The 19,395-nt window shown below is 41.4% G+C and overlaps 1 protein-coding gene across 2 annotated transcripts; it reads left to right on the forward strand.

Moving 5' to 3' along the window:
- Positions 1–15,203: 15,203 nt before the first annotated feature.
- On the forward strand, positions 15,204–19,102 carry LOC112247148 (E3 ubiquitin-protein ligase RNF138-like). 2 transcript variants are annotated; one of them, XM_024416833.2, is made up of 5 exons: positions 15,204–15,604; positions 16,465–16,677; positions 18,105–18,168; positions 18,433–18,540; positions 18,680–19,102. In XM_024416833.2, exons 1-5 carry the CDS (start codon positions 15,501–15,503, stop codon positions 18,758–18,760), a joined length of 570 nt encoding a protein of 189 aa, XP_024272601.1. In that variant the 5' UTR covers positions 15,204–15,500; the 3' UTR covers positions 18,761–19,102. The 2 variants fall into 2 exon arrangements, with proteins under 2 accessions (XP_024272601.1, XP_024271945.1); XM_024416177.2 differs by having other exon boundaries at positions 15,208–15,604; positions 18,105–18,213.
- The last annotated feature ends 293 nt before the right edge of the window (positions 19,103–19,395 follow it).

Below are 19,395 nucleotides of genomic sequence, written 5' to 3' on the forward strand. Positions count from 1 at the left end.
CTTCTCAAATAGTACTTGAGTACCCCTGCTCTAATCTGTCTGCTGTAGGCTACCAAAAATATTTGATCAAATTCCAAATATTGTTTTACAAAGTAACAAGGTTTTACAAAGTAAAACAAGAGAGAGAAAGGCTTTTGGCACAAGGGCATCAGCCATCATCAGTGACTAAGCTGCGCATTATTGGGTGAGTCCGTGAAACTGGAAAGCATTTTTAGGACAAAAATGTCCTCATATTGTAGACTACAATATGTCTCCACACACCTACAGTGCCTTGCAAAAGCATTCACCCCCCTTTGCATTTTTTCTATTTTGTTGCATTACAACCTATAATTTAAATAGATTTTTATTAGGATTTCATGTAAAAAATTATTTGTTTCAAAAAAATTCTAAAAAATAAAAAACGGAAAAGTGGTACATGCATATGTATTCACCCCCTTTGCTATCAAGCCCCTAAATAAGATCTGGTGCAACCACATAAAGTCCACCTGTGTGCAAAAGTGTCACGTGATCTGTCACATGATCTCAGTATACACCTGTTCTGAAAGGCCCCAAAGTCTGCAACACCACTAAGAAAGGGGCATAACAAAGCAAGCAGCACTATGAATACCAAGGAGCTCTCCAAACCGGTCAGGGACAAAGTTGTGGAGAAGTACAGATCAGGGTTGGGTTATAAAAAAATATCTGAAACTTTGAACATCCCACGCAGCATCATTAAATCCATTATAAAAAAATTAAAGAATATGGCACCACAACAAACCTGCCAATAGAGGGCTGCCCACCAAAACTCACGAACCAGGCAAGGAGGGCATTAATCAGAGAGGCAACAAAGAGACCAAAGATAACCCTAAAGGAGCTGCAAAGCTCCACAGCGGAGATTGGAGTATCTGTCCATAGGACCACTTTAAGCCATACACTCCACAGAGCTTGGCTTTACGGAAGAGTGGCCAGAAAAAAGCCATTGCTTAAAGAAAAAAATAAGCATGTTTGGTGTTTGCCAAGAGGCATGTGGGAGACTCCCCAAACATATGGAAGAAGGTAGTCTGGTCAGATGAGTCTAAAATTGATATTTTTGGCCATCAAGGAAAACGCTATGTCTGGCGCAAACCCAACACCTCTCATCACCCCGAGAACACCATCCCCACAGTGAAGCATGGTGGTGGCAGCATCATGCTGTGGGGATGTTTTTAATCGGCAGGGACTGGGAAACTGGTCATAATTGAAGGAAAGATGGATGGTGCTAAATACAGGGAAATTCTTGAGGGAAACCTGTCCACATTCTCATCTTGTCAGTGTCAAAGTAGCCTGTCATATGTGTGGTATTAAAATAGATTCTGCCAGTCTCCAGTCATGTAAAATTACATAGAATTGCATGAAATGCATTTTTATAAAAGGCCGCATTTTATCCAGACACAAGGCTACTAAAAATGTTCCCCATGTGTGTAACTTCTATAACTGCCTCTACTCTTCTGCTCTATGCCACTACGCAGTGGTATAAAGTACTTCAGTCAAAAATACTTTTAAGTACAATTTGTTTTGGTATCTGTACTTTACTATTTATATTTTTGACAACTTTAACTTTTACTCCACTACATTCACAAAGAAAATAATATACTTTTTATCCAAATATTTTCCCTGACACCCAAAAGTACTTGTTACATGCTTAAAATTACAGGAAAAGGGGCCAGTTCACACACTTATCTAGAGAACATCCCTGGTCATCCCTACGGCCTCTGATCTGGCGGACTCACTAAACACAAATGCTTTATTTGCAGTGGTGTGTATTCATGGCTGCCAAGGGAAGCCAGGCTTCCCAAAAGCATTGACCAATAAAAAAACATAAAATAGTGTATCTTTCGTCTCTCTGTGTTTCATAATTTTCCTTCAATTCGCAAGAGGCTCAATGTAACTCACAAGAGAAAGCATCCAAGCAAGCGAAACAGCGCCCCGCTGTCTCTCTGTGTGTAGGTCATCTATCTGATGCTGTCTGGTCCAAACGAGTATGACATTGTTGCCGCACGTAGCATTGAAGGCGAGGGAAGCCAGCGAGCATCTGGCCTCCCTTAGACAAAAAAGCATAACAATTTTGCCATTCAGCATTGAGCTAAACTGAGCGAGCTCAACTTTGAATGGTCCTGGCGACAAGGGAAGACAACTTGGATTTTGCATCACTCCTAAGAAATCCCATTGAGAGCACACGCAATTGACAGTAAAACTTGAATTGTTGCATCTCATTGTGTTGTTGACCTCCGGTCGCCAGCTAGCTAAAGTTCTCCCTTTCCTAAATTAGCCATGGATGGAGATAGGGATTTGGACTTGTGGTTTTACTTCATTCTTCCTACTGGCCAATGATTATCAAGGCAATTCTGATCCAACCATTAATTCATGCATTGTTGTTGCTGTGGCCTGAGAGGATGGAAGTTCAATACGTAGCTAGATGTAGAAAGCTAATGTTAACTAGCTAACGTTGCTCATGAATGGAAGTAAGGCTAGTGAGCAAGCATTTTAGCCAGGTAGCCTAGAACAACAAAAAATATAAGTGTGCACTGTATGACAGAGTGATAGACCGTTTCGTCAACATGAAAAAGAGGAGGATGGCATTGGCGTTTCTCTACAAGTAAGGGGAGTAAACATGTTTTTTTACTTGAACGAACGCACATGCACACACACACACACACACACACACACACACACACACACAGAAATCAGAACCACAGACAGCCACATATTTAGCTTACATTGATTGGACTAAATTGTTGTTGGTATCTTTTATTTGACACTGTATTAGACTAAGCAGAGGTGATTTGATGATGCTGAAATGTTGAAGTTGAAATGGTGCTAGAATAGTGGAATAGAATAGTGGCAGCTCCTGTTTTCTTTGCGACTTGCGGTAACTCTGTGTGGTTCTAAATCAATAGTTGTTTAGTGGTCCGAAAATGTCGGAAACATTAACTTGCTTGACCATGCTGTTGGTCATGTAACTTTCTATTACTGTACATGCAATATGCTTTGTGGACTTCACTGGACAGAGGTTGCCACAAAGTTGTGGTTGAATTTATTCTGCCACTGTGTCTTCTTATCGTCTTGGCCTTTAGGCCTATATATCATGGTCGCAAGGCATATACATTTTCAGGTTATAGAGCAAGCAACACAGTTATCACAATACATACGGTATGTTGTAATATGGGGGGGGGGGCTTCCCCAGTGATCTTACCCATGCACAGTTGCTGTTCATTTGAAAATTATGTGTTGGAGGGTGCCCTTGACTATCCTTACATTTTAAAAAAAGAAAAAGAATACTGTGCCATTTGGTTTGTCTAATATAAGTAATTAGAACATATTTTTACTTTTACTTTTGATACTTAAGTGGATTTGATACCAAATACTTTTACTCAAGTAGTATTTTACTGGGTGACTTTCACTTTTACTTGAGTCATTTTCTATTAAGGTATCTTTACTTTTACTCAACTATGACAATTGGGTACTTTTTCCACCTCTGCCACTACGCAAATGCAATGCACCTCCTAATTTACAATCAAGCACGGATTGTAACGGCGTAGTAGCCTACATATTTTGATGAACAAACATTGTAAACCATATGCTAATAGCCTAATAGCCAACTTGGTTGTCGAACTGTGAAGCACTTTTCTCTGGGACAGTCACTGAAGGTGACGCAGTACAGCAGACCGAAGGAGTCAAGTCTTAAACGCTCGATAGCGCATTGGAGCGTTTCAAAGTACACATCATGCTCATAGATCCGTGGACAGAGCTCCGTTTTTATATCATACCTAATTATTGATGTAGTTTATAGGCTTATCAGAAGTGCCCAGATCCTGACACAGGCAAAACTAGAAACAGTTCTCAATGGGTCATGACTGCTGTGAAGATCATTGGTCATGACGCGCGATTTCCACCAGCACATGATTCAATTCCTCTATAATGTAATATCGAATAACAATCATGCCTTCCTGTAAAAATCGAGTGGTTATGTTGTCTGAGATCCTAGGCACTGAAGCTTGTGGGGATCAGTTGCATGTTATTGAGCCTATCCACAATTATATAGACTACAGGTTAAAGTGCTTAAGGTTGTAAAAGTGGCTTACTCACTGACCTAGGCCACTTTGGACTGGGCACATGACTAACTACGGTAACTGTGAATCATCAATCAATGGAACGAGAAACAAACAAATCAATAAATAACATTTAGCTGTTTATTCGATTACAAAATGTTTATTCGATTACATCATTTGTAAGATCAAAAACATCATAAACACCCATTTATCATGTTATGTGAACCAGAACCGATCATTAAAAACGCAACGTTTGAATAATCAAATTATTACTCTGTTTTTCATGATTTCATATTTCCTTTAGACAGTAAAAACAAAAAGCGAAACAGTTTATGTTGTTTGATTTCAGATTCAAATAAAATAAAAGAGGAATGACTCTTTACTCGTTTTTTTTTTAGCTTGTCATCTAATAGGAAACATTCATTGGCCAAAAAATACATGGACAAATGTGAATAGGGTATATGGAGCTCACCAACTTGTAGTCCTAAAAAACTGAAATGATTTACCTCTGGTTCCTTCAGTCATTCCTATGAGCAAAATTAATGGGAAAGAATAGGGTTTTGGAATAAACTCCGAATAGGCTCATGAGATCTTATGTGTTTTGTTCTATGAGATAATGTTAGTCAGTTAACATGTGCGTTGATGTGCATTACATAAACGCTTCAAAATTCACAAAAAGTGGCATAAGCTGATGAAGGTGAGAACAAAACGTATAAGATATAAACCCCTGCAAAAACTCTATTCACTTTCCCATAGACTTTGTTCAACAAACCATGGCGGAGTTGGTGCCTCCAAAAAGAAGCCATTACTATTGCTCTCTATTCTGTAGTGTGTACACTGAGTAAACAAAATGTTAGGAACATAGACTGACCAGGTGAATTCAGGTGAAAGCTATAATCCCTTATTGATGTCGCTTGTTAAATCCCCGTTAATTAGTATAGATGAAGGGGGGAGACAGGTCAAAGAAGGATTTTTAAGCCTTGAGACAATTGAGACATGGATTGTGAATGTGTACCATTCAGAGGGTGGATGGGCAAGACAAACAATTGAAGTGCCTTTAAACGGGGTATGGTAGTAGGTGCCAGGCGTACCGATTTGAGTAGGTCAAGAACTGCAACGCTGCTGGTTTTTTCACGCTCAACAGTTTCCTGTGTGTATCAAGAATGGTCCACCACCCAAAGGACATCCAGCCAACAAGACACAACTGTGGGAAGCATTGGAGTCAACATGGGCCAGAATCCCTGTGGAACATTTTCGACGCCTTGTTGAGTCCATGCCCCAACAAATTGAGGCTGTTCTGGGGGCAAAATGGGGTGCAATTCAATAATATGAAGGTGTTCCTAATGTTTTGTACACTCAATGTATATCCCAATGACACAGCATTGATATATCCCTGCCCGAATAGTCCCCATCTCCCCTAATCTACATCAGATGTGTTCATAATTGTACTGCTATACACATAATGTTTCAGAGATATCAAGTTATGGTTTGGTTCGGACTGCATACTCACCTGCAGCAAACCGCACCATGGTACAAATGGAATCAGCCCGAGACCACCCTTTTTGACCACCCTTTTTGAGCAAATCACAGTGAGTTGTTTAGTGCGCTCCCGAGTGCAGATCACACTAGAGGTCGACCGAATATGGTTTTTCAACGCCGATACCGATTATTGGAGGACCAAAAAAAGCCGATACCGACTTATCGTACGATTTTTTATATTTATTTGTAATAATGACAATTACAACAATACTGAATGAACACTTATTTTAACTTAATATAATACATCAATAAAATCAATTTAGCCTCAAATAAATAATGAAACATGTTCAATTTGGTTTAAATAATGCAAAAACAAAGTGTTGGAGAAGAAAGTAAAAGTGCAATATGTGCCATGTAAGAAAGCTAACGTTTAAGTTCCTTGCTCAGAACATGAGAACATATGAAAGCTGGTGGTTCCTTTTAACATGAGTCTTCAATATTCCCAGGTAAGACGTTTTAGGTTGTAGTTATTATAGGACTATTTCTCTCTGGACGATTTGAATTTCATATACCTTTGACTATTGGATGTTCTTATAGGCACTTTAGTGTTGCCAGTGTATAGCTTCCGTCCCTCTTCTCGCTCCTACCTGGGCTCGAACCAGGAACACATCGACAACAGCCACCCTCAAAGCAGCGTTACCCATGCAGAGCAAGGGTACAACCACTCCAAGTCTCAGAGCGAGTGATGTTTGAAACGTTATTAGCACGCACCCCGCTAACTAGCTAGCCATTTCACATTGGTTACACCAGCCTAATCTCGGGAGTTGATAGGCTTGAAGTCATAAACAGCGCAATGCTTGTGACATATTATTATATTATTATGACATAATAACACACAGAAATATGAGCCTTAGGTCATTAATATGGTTGAATCCAGAAACTATCATTTCGAAAACAAAACGTTTATTCTTTCACTGAAATACGGAACTGTTCTGTATTTTATCTAACGGATGACATCCCTAAGTCTAAATATTGCTGTTACATTGCACAACCTTCAATATTATGTTATAATTACGTACAATTCTGGTAAATTAGTTCGAAAGGAGCCAGGCAAGCCAAACTGTTGCATATACTCTGACTCTGCGTGCAATGAACGCAAGAGAAGTGACACAATTTCACCTAGTTAATATTGCCTGCTAACCTTTCTTTTAGCTAAATATGCAGGTTTAAAAATATATACTTCTGTGTATTGATTTTAAGAAAGGCGTTGATGTTTATGGTTAGGTAAACGTTTGAGCAACGACAGTGCTTTTATGCGAATGCACACCGCATCATTTATATGCAATGCAGGACACGCTAGATAAACTAGTAATATCATCAACCATGTTTAGTTAACTAGTGATGATAATTGATTGATTGTTTTTTATAAGATAAATTTAATGCTAGTTAGCAACTTACCTTGGCTTCTTACTGTATTCACATAACAGGCAGGCTCCTCGTGAGGCAGGTGGTTAGAGCGTTGGACTAGTTAACTATAAGGTTGCAAGATTGAATCCCTGAGCTGACAATGTAAAAATCTGTCGTTCTGCCCCAGAACAAGGCAGTTAACCCACCGTTCCTAGGCCGTCATTGAAAATAAGAATGTGTTCTTAACTGACTTGCCTCGATAAATAAAGTTGTAAAAAAATCGGCAAAATCGGCATCCAAAAATACTGAATTTTCCGATTGTTATGAAAACTTGAAATCGGCCCTAATTAATCGGCCATTCCGATTAATCGGTCGACCTCTAGTTCACACCAGTCCAAACGAACCCGGGGGTAAATTGAACAAAGTTTGTAAAAACCACACCAAACCAATTTGGTGTGAAAGCCCCCTTAATCTCTTTGGGTGTTTTCACACTTCGTCCCTTTCAGACAATTTTTGTGAACTCACTCCTGTTGCCAGCTCACTTCCCGACAGATTTGTCCCCTCGGACCTGGGATTCAAACTGGCAACCCTCCAGTTGCTGACTCGCCTCTCTAACCTCTAGGCTACCTGCTGCCTAGCCTCTGCTGAGTCCCCAACAACCAGATGTTCCGGTTTTCAGGGGAAATGGAAAGAGCGCTTGTGACCCAAATGCTGCTTTTGGACCTTAAGACACTACATCTTAAGTCCTCCTCCACATTTATTGGATTGGTTGAATTCCCCCAACAGTTTGGTTTCTTCTCATCGAGACCATTATGTAGGGGATCTAGTTTCAGGTGTTTATTTTATGCCTGCTATGTTAGGTTATCTGCTCCCCCCTCCTTCTCAAAACCCACTGGAGGAAAAGGTCAGAGGGGAGGCACCTCTGGCTTTCTCATCCTATGGGTTTTGAGGAGGCATGGAGAAAGGACGTGAGGAGTATACAATTGAGATTCTCCCTGTGGCAAAGTGGCTAGATATGTATAGCGCATTCGGAATGTATTCAGACCCCTTGACTTTTTCAAGTTATAGCCTTTTTCAAGTTATAGCCTTTTTCAAGTTATAGCCTGAATTTAGAATTGATTACATTTACACACAATACCCCAAAATGACAAAGCAAAAACAGGTTTTTAGAATTTGTTGCATATTTATAAAAAATTTAAAAAACGATTACATTTACATAAGTATTCAGACCCTTTACTCAGTACTTTGTTGAAGCACCTTTGGCAGCGATTACAGCCTCAAGTCTTCAAGACACCTGTATTTGGGGAGTTTCTCCCATTCTTCTCTGCAGATCCTCTCAAGCTTTGTCAGGTTGGATGGGGAGTGTAGCTGCACAGCTATTTTCCGGTCTCTCCAGAGAAGTTCGATCGGGTTCAAGTTCGGGCTCTGGCTGGGCCACTCAAGGACATTCAGAGACTTGTCCCAAAGCTACTCCTGCGTTGTTTAGGCTGTGTGCTTAGGGTCGTTGTCCTGTTGGAAGGTGAACCTTTTCCTGAGTCTCAGGTCCTAAGCGCTCTAGAGAAGGTTTTCATCAAGGATCTCTCTCTGTCCTTTACTCCGTTCATCTTTCTCTCGATCCTGACTCGCCTCCCAGTCCCTGCCGCTGAAAAACATCCCCACAGCATGATGCTACCACCACCATGCTTCACCGTAGGGATGGTGCCAGGTTTCCTCCAGGAGTGTCTTCCGTCTGGCCACTATAGCATTTACTATTCATATTTTCGACAACTTTTACTTTTACTTCACTACATTCCTAAAGAAAATATTTTACTATTTACTCCATACATTTTCCCTGACATCCAAAAGTACTCATTACATTTTAAATGCTTAGCAGGACAAGAAAATGGTCAAATTTATGCACTTATCAAGAAATCACGTGGTCATCTCTACTGCCTCTGTCGGACTGTCTGAGTGTTGGAGTGTGACCCTGGCTATCCATACATTTTAAATACAAGAAAATGTTACCGTCTCCTTTGCCCCTTTACCCCTGCCTACATGTACATATGACCTAAATCACCTCAACTAACCTGTACCCCAGCACATTGACTCTGTACCTATATCCCTGTATGTACTGGAGCCTCGTTATTGTTATTTTATTGTGTTACTTTTTTAAACTTGAGTTTATTTAGTCAACATTTTCTTAACTCTATTTTTCTTAACTGCATTGTTGGTTAAGGATTTGTAAGTAAGCATTACACCGTAAGGGCTGCACCTGTTTTATTAGGTGCATGTGACATACACTTTGATTTTATTTGATTAATATAAGGAATTTTAAATTATTTATACTTTCAATTAGCAATTCCATTTACTTTTGAGACTTAAGTATATTTAAAACCAAATCATTTTAAGACTTTTACTCAGTATTTTACTGGCTCACTTTCACTTTTACACGAGTAACTTTCTATTAAGGTATCTATACTTTTACTCAAATATGACAATTGAGTATTTTTTCCACCACTGCATATAGGCCTACTGCATTTCTGATTGACTATGCCGCACAGGTCTGTGTAGAGCAGGCCTCGGCAAAGGCCGGACATTTACTTTGAAGGTACGCATAAATAACAACTGCACGAGGACAGACAGTGACTGACAGGCTGACACACACGTCACAGTTACAAATAGTATTTAGGTAGAAATTGCACAAAAATGACATTTTCAACGATTTCAAAGAAAAGCAAAGTATACAATGAATGTAGGGTGTTCTAGCAAGAGTGGACATTGAAATATGTATTTATTGAGGTATCAGGGAAAGCTGTGTGCTTGGTGTGCAACGAGAGCATCGCTGTCTTGAAAAGACTACAACTTGTCCCGACACTTCCAGACGAAGCATGCAGAGAAATATAGGAATATGTCTTCTGAGCAGAGGACAGGTGCATCGAAAGAGTTGCTTTCTCAGATGCAAAAGCAGCAAGGACTTTTCACAAAACTGCATTCACCAAACAGCGGAATTGCGAGAGCTAGCTATGTACTGTCCCACAAAATTGCTAAACATAGCAAGCCATTCGCTTTAAAGAATGTTTAATTGACTCTGCAGCAATACTTTGCCCCAACAAGAAAGAGCTGTTTGAAAATGTTTCCCTGTCAAGATGAACAGTGACACGGCGTGTTGAAGACATCGGAGAGAATGTGGAACAACAGTTGAAAGACAAGGTAAAAGATTGTACCTATTTCTCCTTGGCCCTGGATGAGATCAGTGATGCACGTGACACAGTGCAGTTGTTGATATTCTTACGAGGCATAAACCCAGACTTTGTAATTACAGAGGCGCTTGCTTCAGTGCAGTCAATGAAGAGCACCACCACAGGGAAATATTTATTGGAGGAGGTTAATTAGTGTGTGGCAAAGCTGGGACTGAGTTTTGAAAAGTTACCCAGTGTGACCACTGATGGGTGCCCAAACTTGACAGTAAAAAAACGTTGGCCTTTTGATAAGGATACTAGATCAAGTAGCTGAGCTGAACCCAGATCAGAAAATTATTTTCCTGCGTCGATTTATTCATTAGGAGGTGCTCTGGAAATGTGTTCTGGAAATGAGCCATGTGGTGGATACAGTCCCTAAAGTGGTAAACTTCATAAGAACAAAATCTTTAAATCACAGGCGGTTTGTCTCACTGTTGGAAGAGACAGAGTCGGGCCATGCAGATCTCCCCTACCACACAAACGTGAGATGGCTGAGTTTTGGGAAGGTGCTTAGAAGGGTTTGGGACCTGAAGTCTGAGATTGCTGAGTTTTTGCAAATGAAAGGAAAATATGTTGATTACCCTCAGCTGCAAGATAAATGGTTGGTTGATTTTTCCTTCACCGTGGACATCATGGCCCTCATGAATGAACTGAATTCCAGACTACAAGGGAGGGGCCTTTTTTCACATCAGATGTACAGCCTTGTCAAATCCTTCAAGGGAAAATTGGTCCTCCTGTAGAAGCCAACAATCTCGCTAACAATTTCACCCACCTTCCGACACTACTAGTCTGTTCCCTATCAGATGACCTTCCGACACTACTAGTCTGTTCCCTATCAGATGACCTTCCGACACTACTAGTCTGTTCCCTATCAGATGACCTTCCGACACTACTAGTCTGTTCCCTATCATATGACCTTCCGACACTACTAGTCTGTTCCCTATCATATGACCTTCCGACACTACTAGTCTGTTCCCTATCAGATGACCTTCCGACACTACTAGTCTGTTCCCTATCAGATGGCCTTCCGACACTATTAGTCTGTTCCCTATCATATGACCTTCCGACACTACTAGTCTGTTCCCTATCAGATGACCTTCCGACACTACTAGTCTGTTCCCTATCAGATGACCTTCCGACACTATTAGTCTGTTCCCTATCATATGACCTTCCGACACTACTAGTCTGTTCCCTATCATATGACCTTCCGACACTACTAGTCTGTTCCCTAGTGACTTCCGTTCTGTTCCTATCAGATGACCTTCCGACACTACTAGTCTGTTCCCTATCATATGACCTTCCGACACTACTAGTCTGTTCCCTATCAGATGACCTTCCGACACTACTAGTCTGTTCCCTATCAGATGACCTTCCGACACTATAGTCTGTTCCCTATCATATGACCTTCATCATATGACCTTCCGACACTACTAGTCTGTTCCCTATCATATGACCTTCCGACACTACTAGTCTGTTCCCTATCAGATGACCTTCCGACACTACTAGTCTGTTCCCTATCAGATGACCTTCCGACACTATTAGTCTGTTCCCTATCAGATGACCTTCCGACACTACTAGTCTGTTCCCTATCATATGACCTTCCGACACTACTAGTCTGTTCCCTATCATATGACCTTCCGACACTACTAGTCTGTTCCCTATCATATGACCTGCCGACACTATTAGTCTGTTCCCTATCATATGACCTTCCGACACTACTAATCTGTTCCCTATCATATGACCTTCCGACACTACTAGTCTGTTCCCTATCAGATGACCTTCCGACACTACTAGTCTGTTCCCTATCAGATGACCTTCCGACACTACTAGTCTGTTCCCTATCAGATGACCGGGGGAGAAGTATACATTGCTGCTGCTTTGAGCGTTGAGTTTTGTTCGTCGTTTTGAGGATTTCAAAGTGTTGGAAAATGACATACTGTTGCTTTCCTCCCCTTTCACCTTCAATGTGGATAACGCTCCAACTGACCTGCAACTTGAGCTTATCAATCTTCAGTCTGATGTAGTGATTGGAGAACTATTCAAAACAATGTCACTGACGAGGTTCTATGCATCTCTCGATTAACAAAACTTTATAAAGATTAGGAGTCATGCTCAGAAGATGTTTGTACTGTTTGGGTCAACCTATGTATGTGAACAGACATTTTCAGTGATGAAATATAACAAGGCACAGATCGTCTCTTACTAACTATACCTGACTTCACTACTCTAGTCAATAGCCATCAGAGACTTTCACTCCTAACTCTGATTGAGTAGTTTAAATGTAATGTTGAGCTCTCTATCTTTCTTGTGTTTTTGTGCTTACCCGTTAACAAGAGTTCTGTCCGTGGTGCTGAATGCACAGTGTACTTTTCCCTCTGTGTAGTTCATTGCATGTTTAATAATGAAAATACATACCAAAAGGAGAACATGGATGTGGTTTATTTCTGTGCATGTTAAAAAAGTGAAATAAGTAGCCTATCTCGATGTGATTTACAGTAGATATATCTGTCAACACAGTCATACACACAATGTATAATCCTGTAATATGATTCTGTGGCAAAAATATAGTCTAATGTGGCCCTCCATGGAAAGTAATTGCCCAGGCCTGGTGTAGAGTAAGAGCTGAGTGGTGCACCATAGAATCCTATCTTGCATAGTTTGTTTTGTTTTGGTATGTTGCATTGAAAGTGGCTAATACTGCGTTGACTTGATCACAATTGCCACAGTAAAGAGAGACGTTGATAGTGCTACTAACAGGGAAAACTTCAAGTTCAATCTCATTCTTGGGCTGATATTTCTTCAGCGCTCTGTGCTGCTGTCCCTGGGGAGCTACGTGGTAGACTCGGTGCTACTGCACAGCTCAGCGGGAGCACTGGTCTGCAGCTTATCATGAGGTATTCTAACTCAGGCGAGCAGAACCTTGAGACTTCCTTAATATTAGAGATTGCGCACCAGCCGTTGTTAAGAAAGAGACAAACATCTCCCCCTTGAGCTTACCCAGGTCTGCTGTTCAATCCTGCCGATGCATAGAAAAAATAAACTAGATGTACACTGAGTGTACAAAACATTAGGAACACCTTCTTAATATTGAGTTGCAACCCCCCTTTTTGCCCTCAGAACAGCCTCAGTTCATTGAGTCGTGGACTCTACAGGGTATCAAAAGCATTCTACAGGGATGCTGGCCCATGTTGACTCCAATGCTTCCCACAATTGTGTCCGTTGTTGATACACACAGGAAACTGTTGAGCATGAAAAACCCAGCAACATTGCAGTTCTTAACACACTCAAACCGGTGTGCCTGGAATCCTACTACCATACCCTCTACAAAGGCACTTCAATCTTTTGTCTTGAACATTCGCCCTCGGAATGGCACACATACACAATGCATGTCTCAATTGTCTCAAGGATTAAAAACCCTTGTTTAACCTGTCTCATCTCCTTCCTCTACACTGATTGAAGTGGATTTAAACAAGTGACATCAACAAGGGATCAAAGCTTTCATCAGTATTCACCTGGTCAGTCTATGTCAGGGAAAGAGCTTGTTCTTAATGTTTTGTACACTCATGTCCTTGTTCAGCCACGACTCTGAGAAGCATAGGATATTACTGTTCTTCAGGTCCCATTGATAGGTTAGTCTCGACTGGCGCCTGTCCAGTTTGTTCTCAAGTGATTGTATATTTAGCAATAGAATGGAGGGTAAAGGCAGATGATTTATTCGCCAATGTTATTTCGTCTGGGTGCCCACATGTCAGCCTCTCTTACTTTTCCAAGTCTCTGAGATTAGGTCCTGGTCCGGGGTGAGCAGTATGTCCTGCACCGCCGACTCGTTGAAGTAGAAATGTCCATCCAATTTGAGGTTAGTGATCGCTGTTCTGATGTCCAGAAGCTCTTTTTGGTCATAGGAAACAATGGCGGAAACATTATGTACAAAAAAAACCACACAAAACTGCAGAATTGGTCAGAAGCCTGTAAAACGTGAGCTATCCGTTACAGCACTATTCTCCTATTCTGTCCAGTTTCTGTTAATGTGTTAGCTGTAAGTATCCTGCTATGAGTACAATTTGTGTTTGGCTGTCTGGACATTTTTATTTATATTTTTTAGTTTACCTTTATTTAACTAGGTAAGTCAGTTAAGAACAAATTCTTATTTACAATGATGGCCTACCCCGGGCAAACCCGGACGACGCTGGGCCAATTGTGCGCCTCCCTATGGGACTCCCAATCACGGCCGGTTGTGATACAGCCTGGAATCAAACCAGGGTCTGTAGTGACGCCTCTAGCACTGAGATGCAGTGCCTTAGACCGCTGCGACACTCAGGAGCCCTTAAAGACAGCAAGCAAGGTACTGTTTGTGTTTTGTCAGCTTGTGTACGATTTTAATATTCTATTTTAATATTCATTTAATATTCATTGTTTCAACTGCCAATCAGCAGTTGAAACAATAACAAAACGTGGTCCCCACCACTGTTACTGATAAACATCTGAGGGAGAAATGTAACCATTCTCAAATTCATAGACAGTGCTATGGATGCAATGACTGGCCATCCATGATATGAAAAGGATTTTTTTTTAACCATTTTGAGGCTACACAGTGTCTGTTTATATTTAAAACAAGCTTATATTTTGGTTTCAGATGCGGTACTACAGTTGAACTAAGCTCATGAGGCAATTATCAGTTATATTCTCGAAGAATCCTTTGGTACATATCATTAATATTTAAGTCAACAAAATGGATGTAGCAACTGCACATTGCCCTTTTTTAATAAAAGCTGTTATATTTTTTGTACTACTGTGTGGTGTGCCTTCCTGGATCCCGAGTACCCAGTTCAAGTCTTCATTGTTATGCCTTATCCTGAGAACCTGGTTGTCACACACACGCACACACACCCACACGCACACACACACACACACACACACACACACACACACACACACACACACACACACACACACACACACACACACACACACACACACACACACACACACACACACACACACACACACACACACACCCACACACCCCTCTCCCGGAAAGTGAGTTTGCTTTCAGTAAAGACAGTCCAGAAAGTCCCTGGGCTGGGACTAAAGAACTCGGTCAGCTGTGTGATTGGAGTTTCCCTCCTATGGGCTGGGTCTGTAGGTGAGAGGCTGTGCTCTGAGGTAGGTAGGTAGGTAGGTAGGTAGGTAGGTAGGTAGGTAGGTAGGTAGGTAGCCAGCTATTTTTTTTAGCAAGGCAGTACAGTCGCTGCTTCACACACATCACACCGGCCCCAGGGGAGACTGTAGTGTACTCTGTCCTGGAGAGAGAATCTGTCCCAGCCAAAGTATGGCCCACTCTGCAGCAGGCCTACATACCCCATCTGAGGATGAGTGTCCCATCTGTATGAGCCCCCTGATGGACCCACATCACCCTGCTGCCTGCTCTCATGTGTGAGTAACCTCTTTTTATTGGCATATTATCTAGTGTTACAACACAGCTTCCAGCCTAATCTGTAACTTAACGTGTAGCCTGGTCTTTCTATTTAAATTGAGTGAATGTAAATTAGGTTCACTTCCCGGAGCTGATGGCTATAACGGTCTCTAATCCCAAATAGGTCATTCTCCCTAATGTAATTAACTCAGTGTCTGAACTCCCTCAAATAAGTGTTCTATGAATTCTCTATTTCTGTCAATCAAGACCATCAGCACAGCGCAAAGGCAACAGTATATGTGTACATTGATGTTTCTCATTCACAGTGCTTTCAACATCACTTGAGTAATATGATAAACTACTGAGATGAGATTGACATCAAATTGTTTGTGAAGTAGACTACAGTTTAGTTTTTGGATGTCTTGTCAAAGATCATATGATATGATTTTACCAATGACTCTAAGTAATAAAAAAGGTTCTTTACTTCCTCCACCCCGTCCACTGCTGGTAAATAACAATAACACTTGATAGCGTGTCTTTACATGAGGGGAATTTCCCCTCACACCACAAAAAAATCCCCTGATATTCCCAAATATTATACTTATATGGTAATTTCTCTTCTGAGAGAAGGTAGCCTATCTAAATGTGGATGAGAGTACTTTAACCTTTTTCTTTCAATGTTATGATCAATGTTGTCTGGATTTATGACATAGCTGCAGTGTTGGGAAATAGGTTCTTGCAGGTTTGATTCTGTAAGTGTATACTTCATGACTGAAGAATGTGCCCACTTTATCAGTGGACCATTACCACAGTTAAGCATGTTGCTTATGCATTTAATTGAATGAAGTGTGTGTGCTGTATGTGTGTGCGTGTGTTGCAGGTTCTGCCGACTATGTCTCTCGCGCTCTTTAAAGTGGTTACCCCACTGCCCTTTGTGCAGAGTTCAGGCACAGGCTGATGACATAATGCCTGTTGGTTCCACTGGTGTCACAGTCCAGACGAGGACCACAGTCATCAGGTTGGATCAACCTCTCTCTGGCTTGACGAGGATTTACACCCCAGCAACTAGACCTGTGACAGGTGATATCCAGAGGTGAGTGAGGGACTGGTCTATACACAGTCAAACACACAGAGCCAAATACAGCAAAACCATGTAGAGACCCTGGGAGTACATTACATTTCTAAACCACAGGAGGCTGCTGAGGAGAGGAAGGCTCATAATAATTGCTGGAACGGAACCAATGGAATGGTATCAAACACATGGACACCAGTAGAATGGCATCAAATACATCAAACGCATGGAAACCATGTGTTTGATGTATTTGACATCATTCTACTGATTCTGCTCCAGCCATTACCACAATCCCATCCTCCCCAATGAAGGTGCCACCAACCTCCTGTGAGCTAAGCGTCATATACCGAGGGTTACAATGAATGCACTGACAGTTTCAATAAGGACCTAAAGGTTGACTGATTGCATACCTCCACATTTTTTTGGGCCGAATCAGACTACTGAAAATAGCTACTCATGCAACAGGAAGGAGCATGGTCAATCAAAGCTCAGTTACAGAGTCACTACAGCCCGTCCCCTTCCCACCCCAAGATTCTTCCCCAAACCTTCCTCCTCCATCACTCCCCCTGCCCCAGTCAAAGATTTATATACGTCTATGACCCACACATCTGTTACTCCTCTTGCTGTTCGTACTTCACAAACACCAATCACCACGCCTACCATCACCCCTCCTGCCCCTACCAATGGTGCATGCATGACTATGGCTCGAACATCTGCCCCCTCTCTTACCCCTGTGGCTGCCGCCCCTGCACCGGCACCTATCACCACACCTAACCCCACCCCAGGACTTTCTGTGCCCCAGGACCACAGCCATTGGCCCTTCCTCAGCACACACCCTCCCCAACTTAAAGACCCACCTCTATGCCCTCTACATTAGCTACCCCTGTACTGGCTGATTCACAGTCATTATTGCACGTCTGAATTTTTGCAATCCACCTTCCCTCTCCTTCACTTATGATGGATAAGTCACCAGTGGTATGTGTGTTTTCATTAGTGTGCTTGTCTTATAGTGATTAAAGTATGATTCTTATACATTTGCTTCTCATTGTAGACTACTGCAGAGCAGAGGAGGCTGGTGGGAGGAGCTATAGGAGGATGGGCTCATTGTAATGGCTGGAATGGAATCAATGGAACGGAGTCAACCATGTGGTTTCCATATGTTTGTGTTTGATACCGCTCCATGAATTCCATTTCAGCCATTACAATGAGCCCATCCTCCTATAGCTGGTCCCGCCAGCCGCCTCTGCTGCTGACTCATCATTAAAAATCTTACATGATTGTGTGTCACTTCTTAATGACTTGCATGAACCTGCAAGGCCAGTTAGCAAAGTAAGAAAGCTACTGGTTTACTTTAGAGTGAATATTTACCCTTGTCTTCAAGATATACAACTACAGTACTACATTTATTCGTATTCTTGTCTATCTGTCTCCCCCTACTTCTCTCTCAGTGCTGCAGTGAGGACGTTTGTCTGTCCGATCTGCCAGGAGCGTGGTCTGAATGAGCAGGATCTGGTGGGTCACTGCAATGACAACCATCACTATAACAACGGGCCCGTGGTCAGTGATAAATATGTTATAAGTCGTCAGTTGCTTTCAATCACTGGGTTTTAAATCATATTTTGTGTTATTTTGTGTTGTTTAACCACGATATTCCACTTAGTAACAATTGTCACTGCCTCCAGGGTGTCCTCATCCTTAGTCTCTAGTCCTAGAGGGTTGTTGGCCACTTGAGCTGAAACTTTGTTTGAGTGATTGTTGCTCTCTGGTGCCATCTAGGTGTGTCCGGTGTGTGTCTCTCTACCACACGGTAACCCAAACCAAATCAGCAGGAACTTCATCAGACATTTGAACCTAAGACACTGCTATTATGCCGAGGACTACACGGTAGGCTACAGACACACACACACAGACACACACACACACACAGACACACGCACGCACACACATGCACACACACACATGCACACACACACACACACACACACACACACACACACTAAAAATATATTTATTTGGTCCACAGAATATCCATCAAACCGATACGTTGAACGTGCAATATGCCATCATTGAGTCTCTCCGAGATGCCAACCTGAATCCAAGATGATCTTGACTGATATAATTTATTAACTAGCAATTTAGCAATAACAATGTCATCATGATTCGTGTACTAAGTAATATGCTAAATATTTTGATGCCAGAGCTGCTCATTTATGAAAATTGTAATGTTGTCAATTTTTTATTTCTTTTGAATGTATGACATCTAATTTACTGCAACTAGTCTAACTGACAATAAATAAACACTCATGACATGTTACATCCTGTAGAGATATTTTGATAAATCTATCATAAAATCTACCAACTATAATATTGACACTAGCTTTGATATACTTTTCCATTTCATGTCTTTGTATATACTTGACTATAATAAAGGATTTGATAAAACATGTATGCGGTTGTGTGTGTTTGTTTGCAATTATGTTTGTATTGCTGGTTCTGCTGTAGATTTGTTCCTTACTCTTACATAAACTAATGGGGGACTATTAAATATTCAATAGTAATACAGTTCTCTTACCTAATTTAAATAAGTCCCGCCTTGTAACCAACATCGCAGAAGGCATGTTCGCAAAGGGGGTTGGTTTAAATAGCTAGGTAGCTAGTTAACTGGTGCTAAAATCGAAGTGCCCATTTAAAGCGTTAAAAACCATTGTGTCTCCTAATGTCGCGCCAGGCGCCTGCAGG

Source organism: Oncorhynchus tshawytscha, linkage group LG01, assembly GCF_018296145.1.
Source record: "Oncorhynchus tshawytscha isolate Ot180627B linkage group LG01, Otsh_v2.0, whole genome shotgun sequence".
Classification (NCBI taxonomy): domain Eukaryota; kingdom Metazoa; phylum Chordata; class Actinopteri; order Salmoniformes; family Salmonidae; genus Oncorhynchus; species Oncorhynchus tshawytscha.

Excerpts from the sequence above, each read along its gene's own strand:
- LOC112247148 (XM_024416177.2), top strand. The coding sequence starts at position 15,501 with ATGGCCCACTCTGCAGCAGGCCTACATACCCCATCTGAGGATGAGTGT. Across the intron at positions 18,214-18,432 it reads ACTATAACAACGGGCCCGTG|GTGTGTCCGGTGTGTGTCTC; the intron begins GTCAGTGATAAA and ends GGTGCCATCTAG. Across the intron at positions 18,541-18,679 it reads ATTATGCCGAGGACTACACG|AATATCCATCAAACCGATAC; the intron begins GTAGGCTACAGA and ends TTTGGTCCACAG.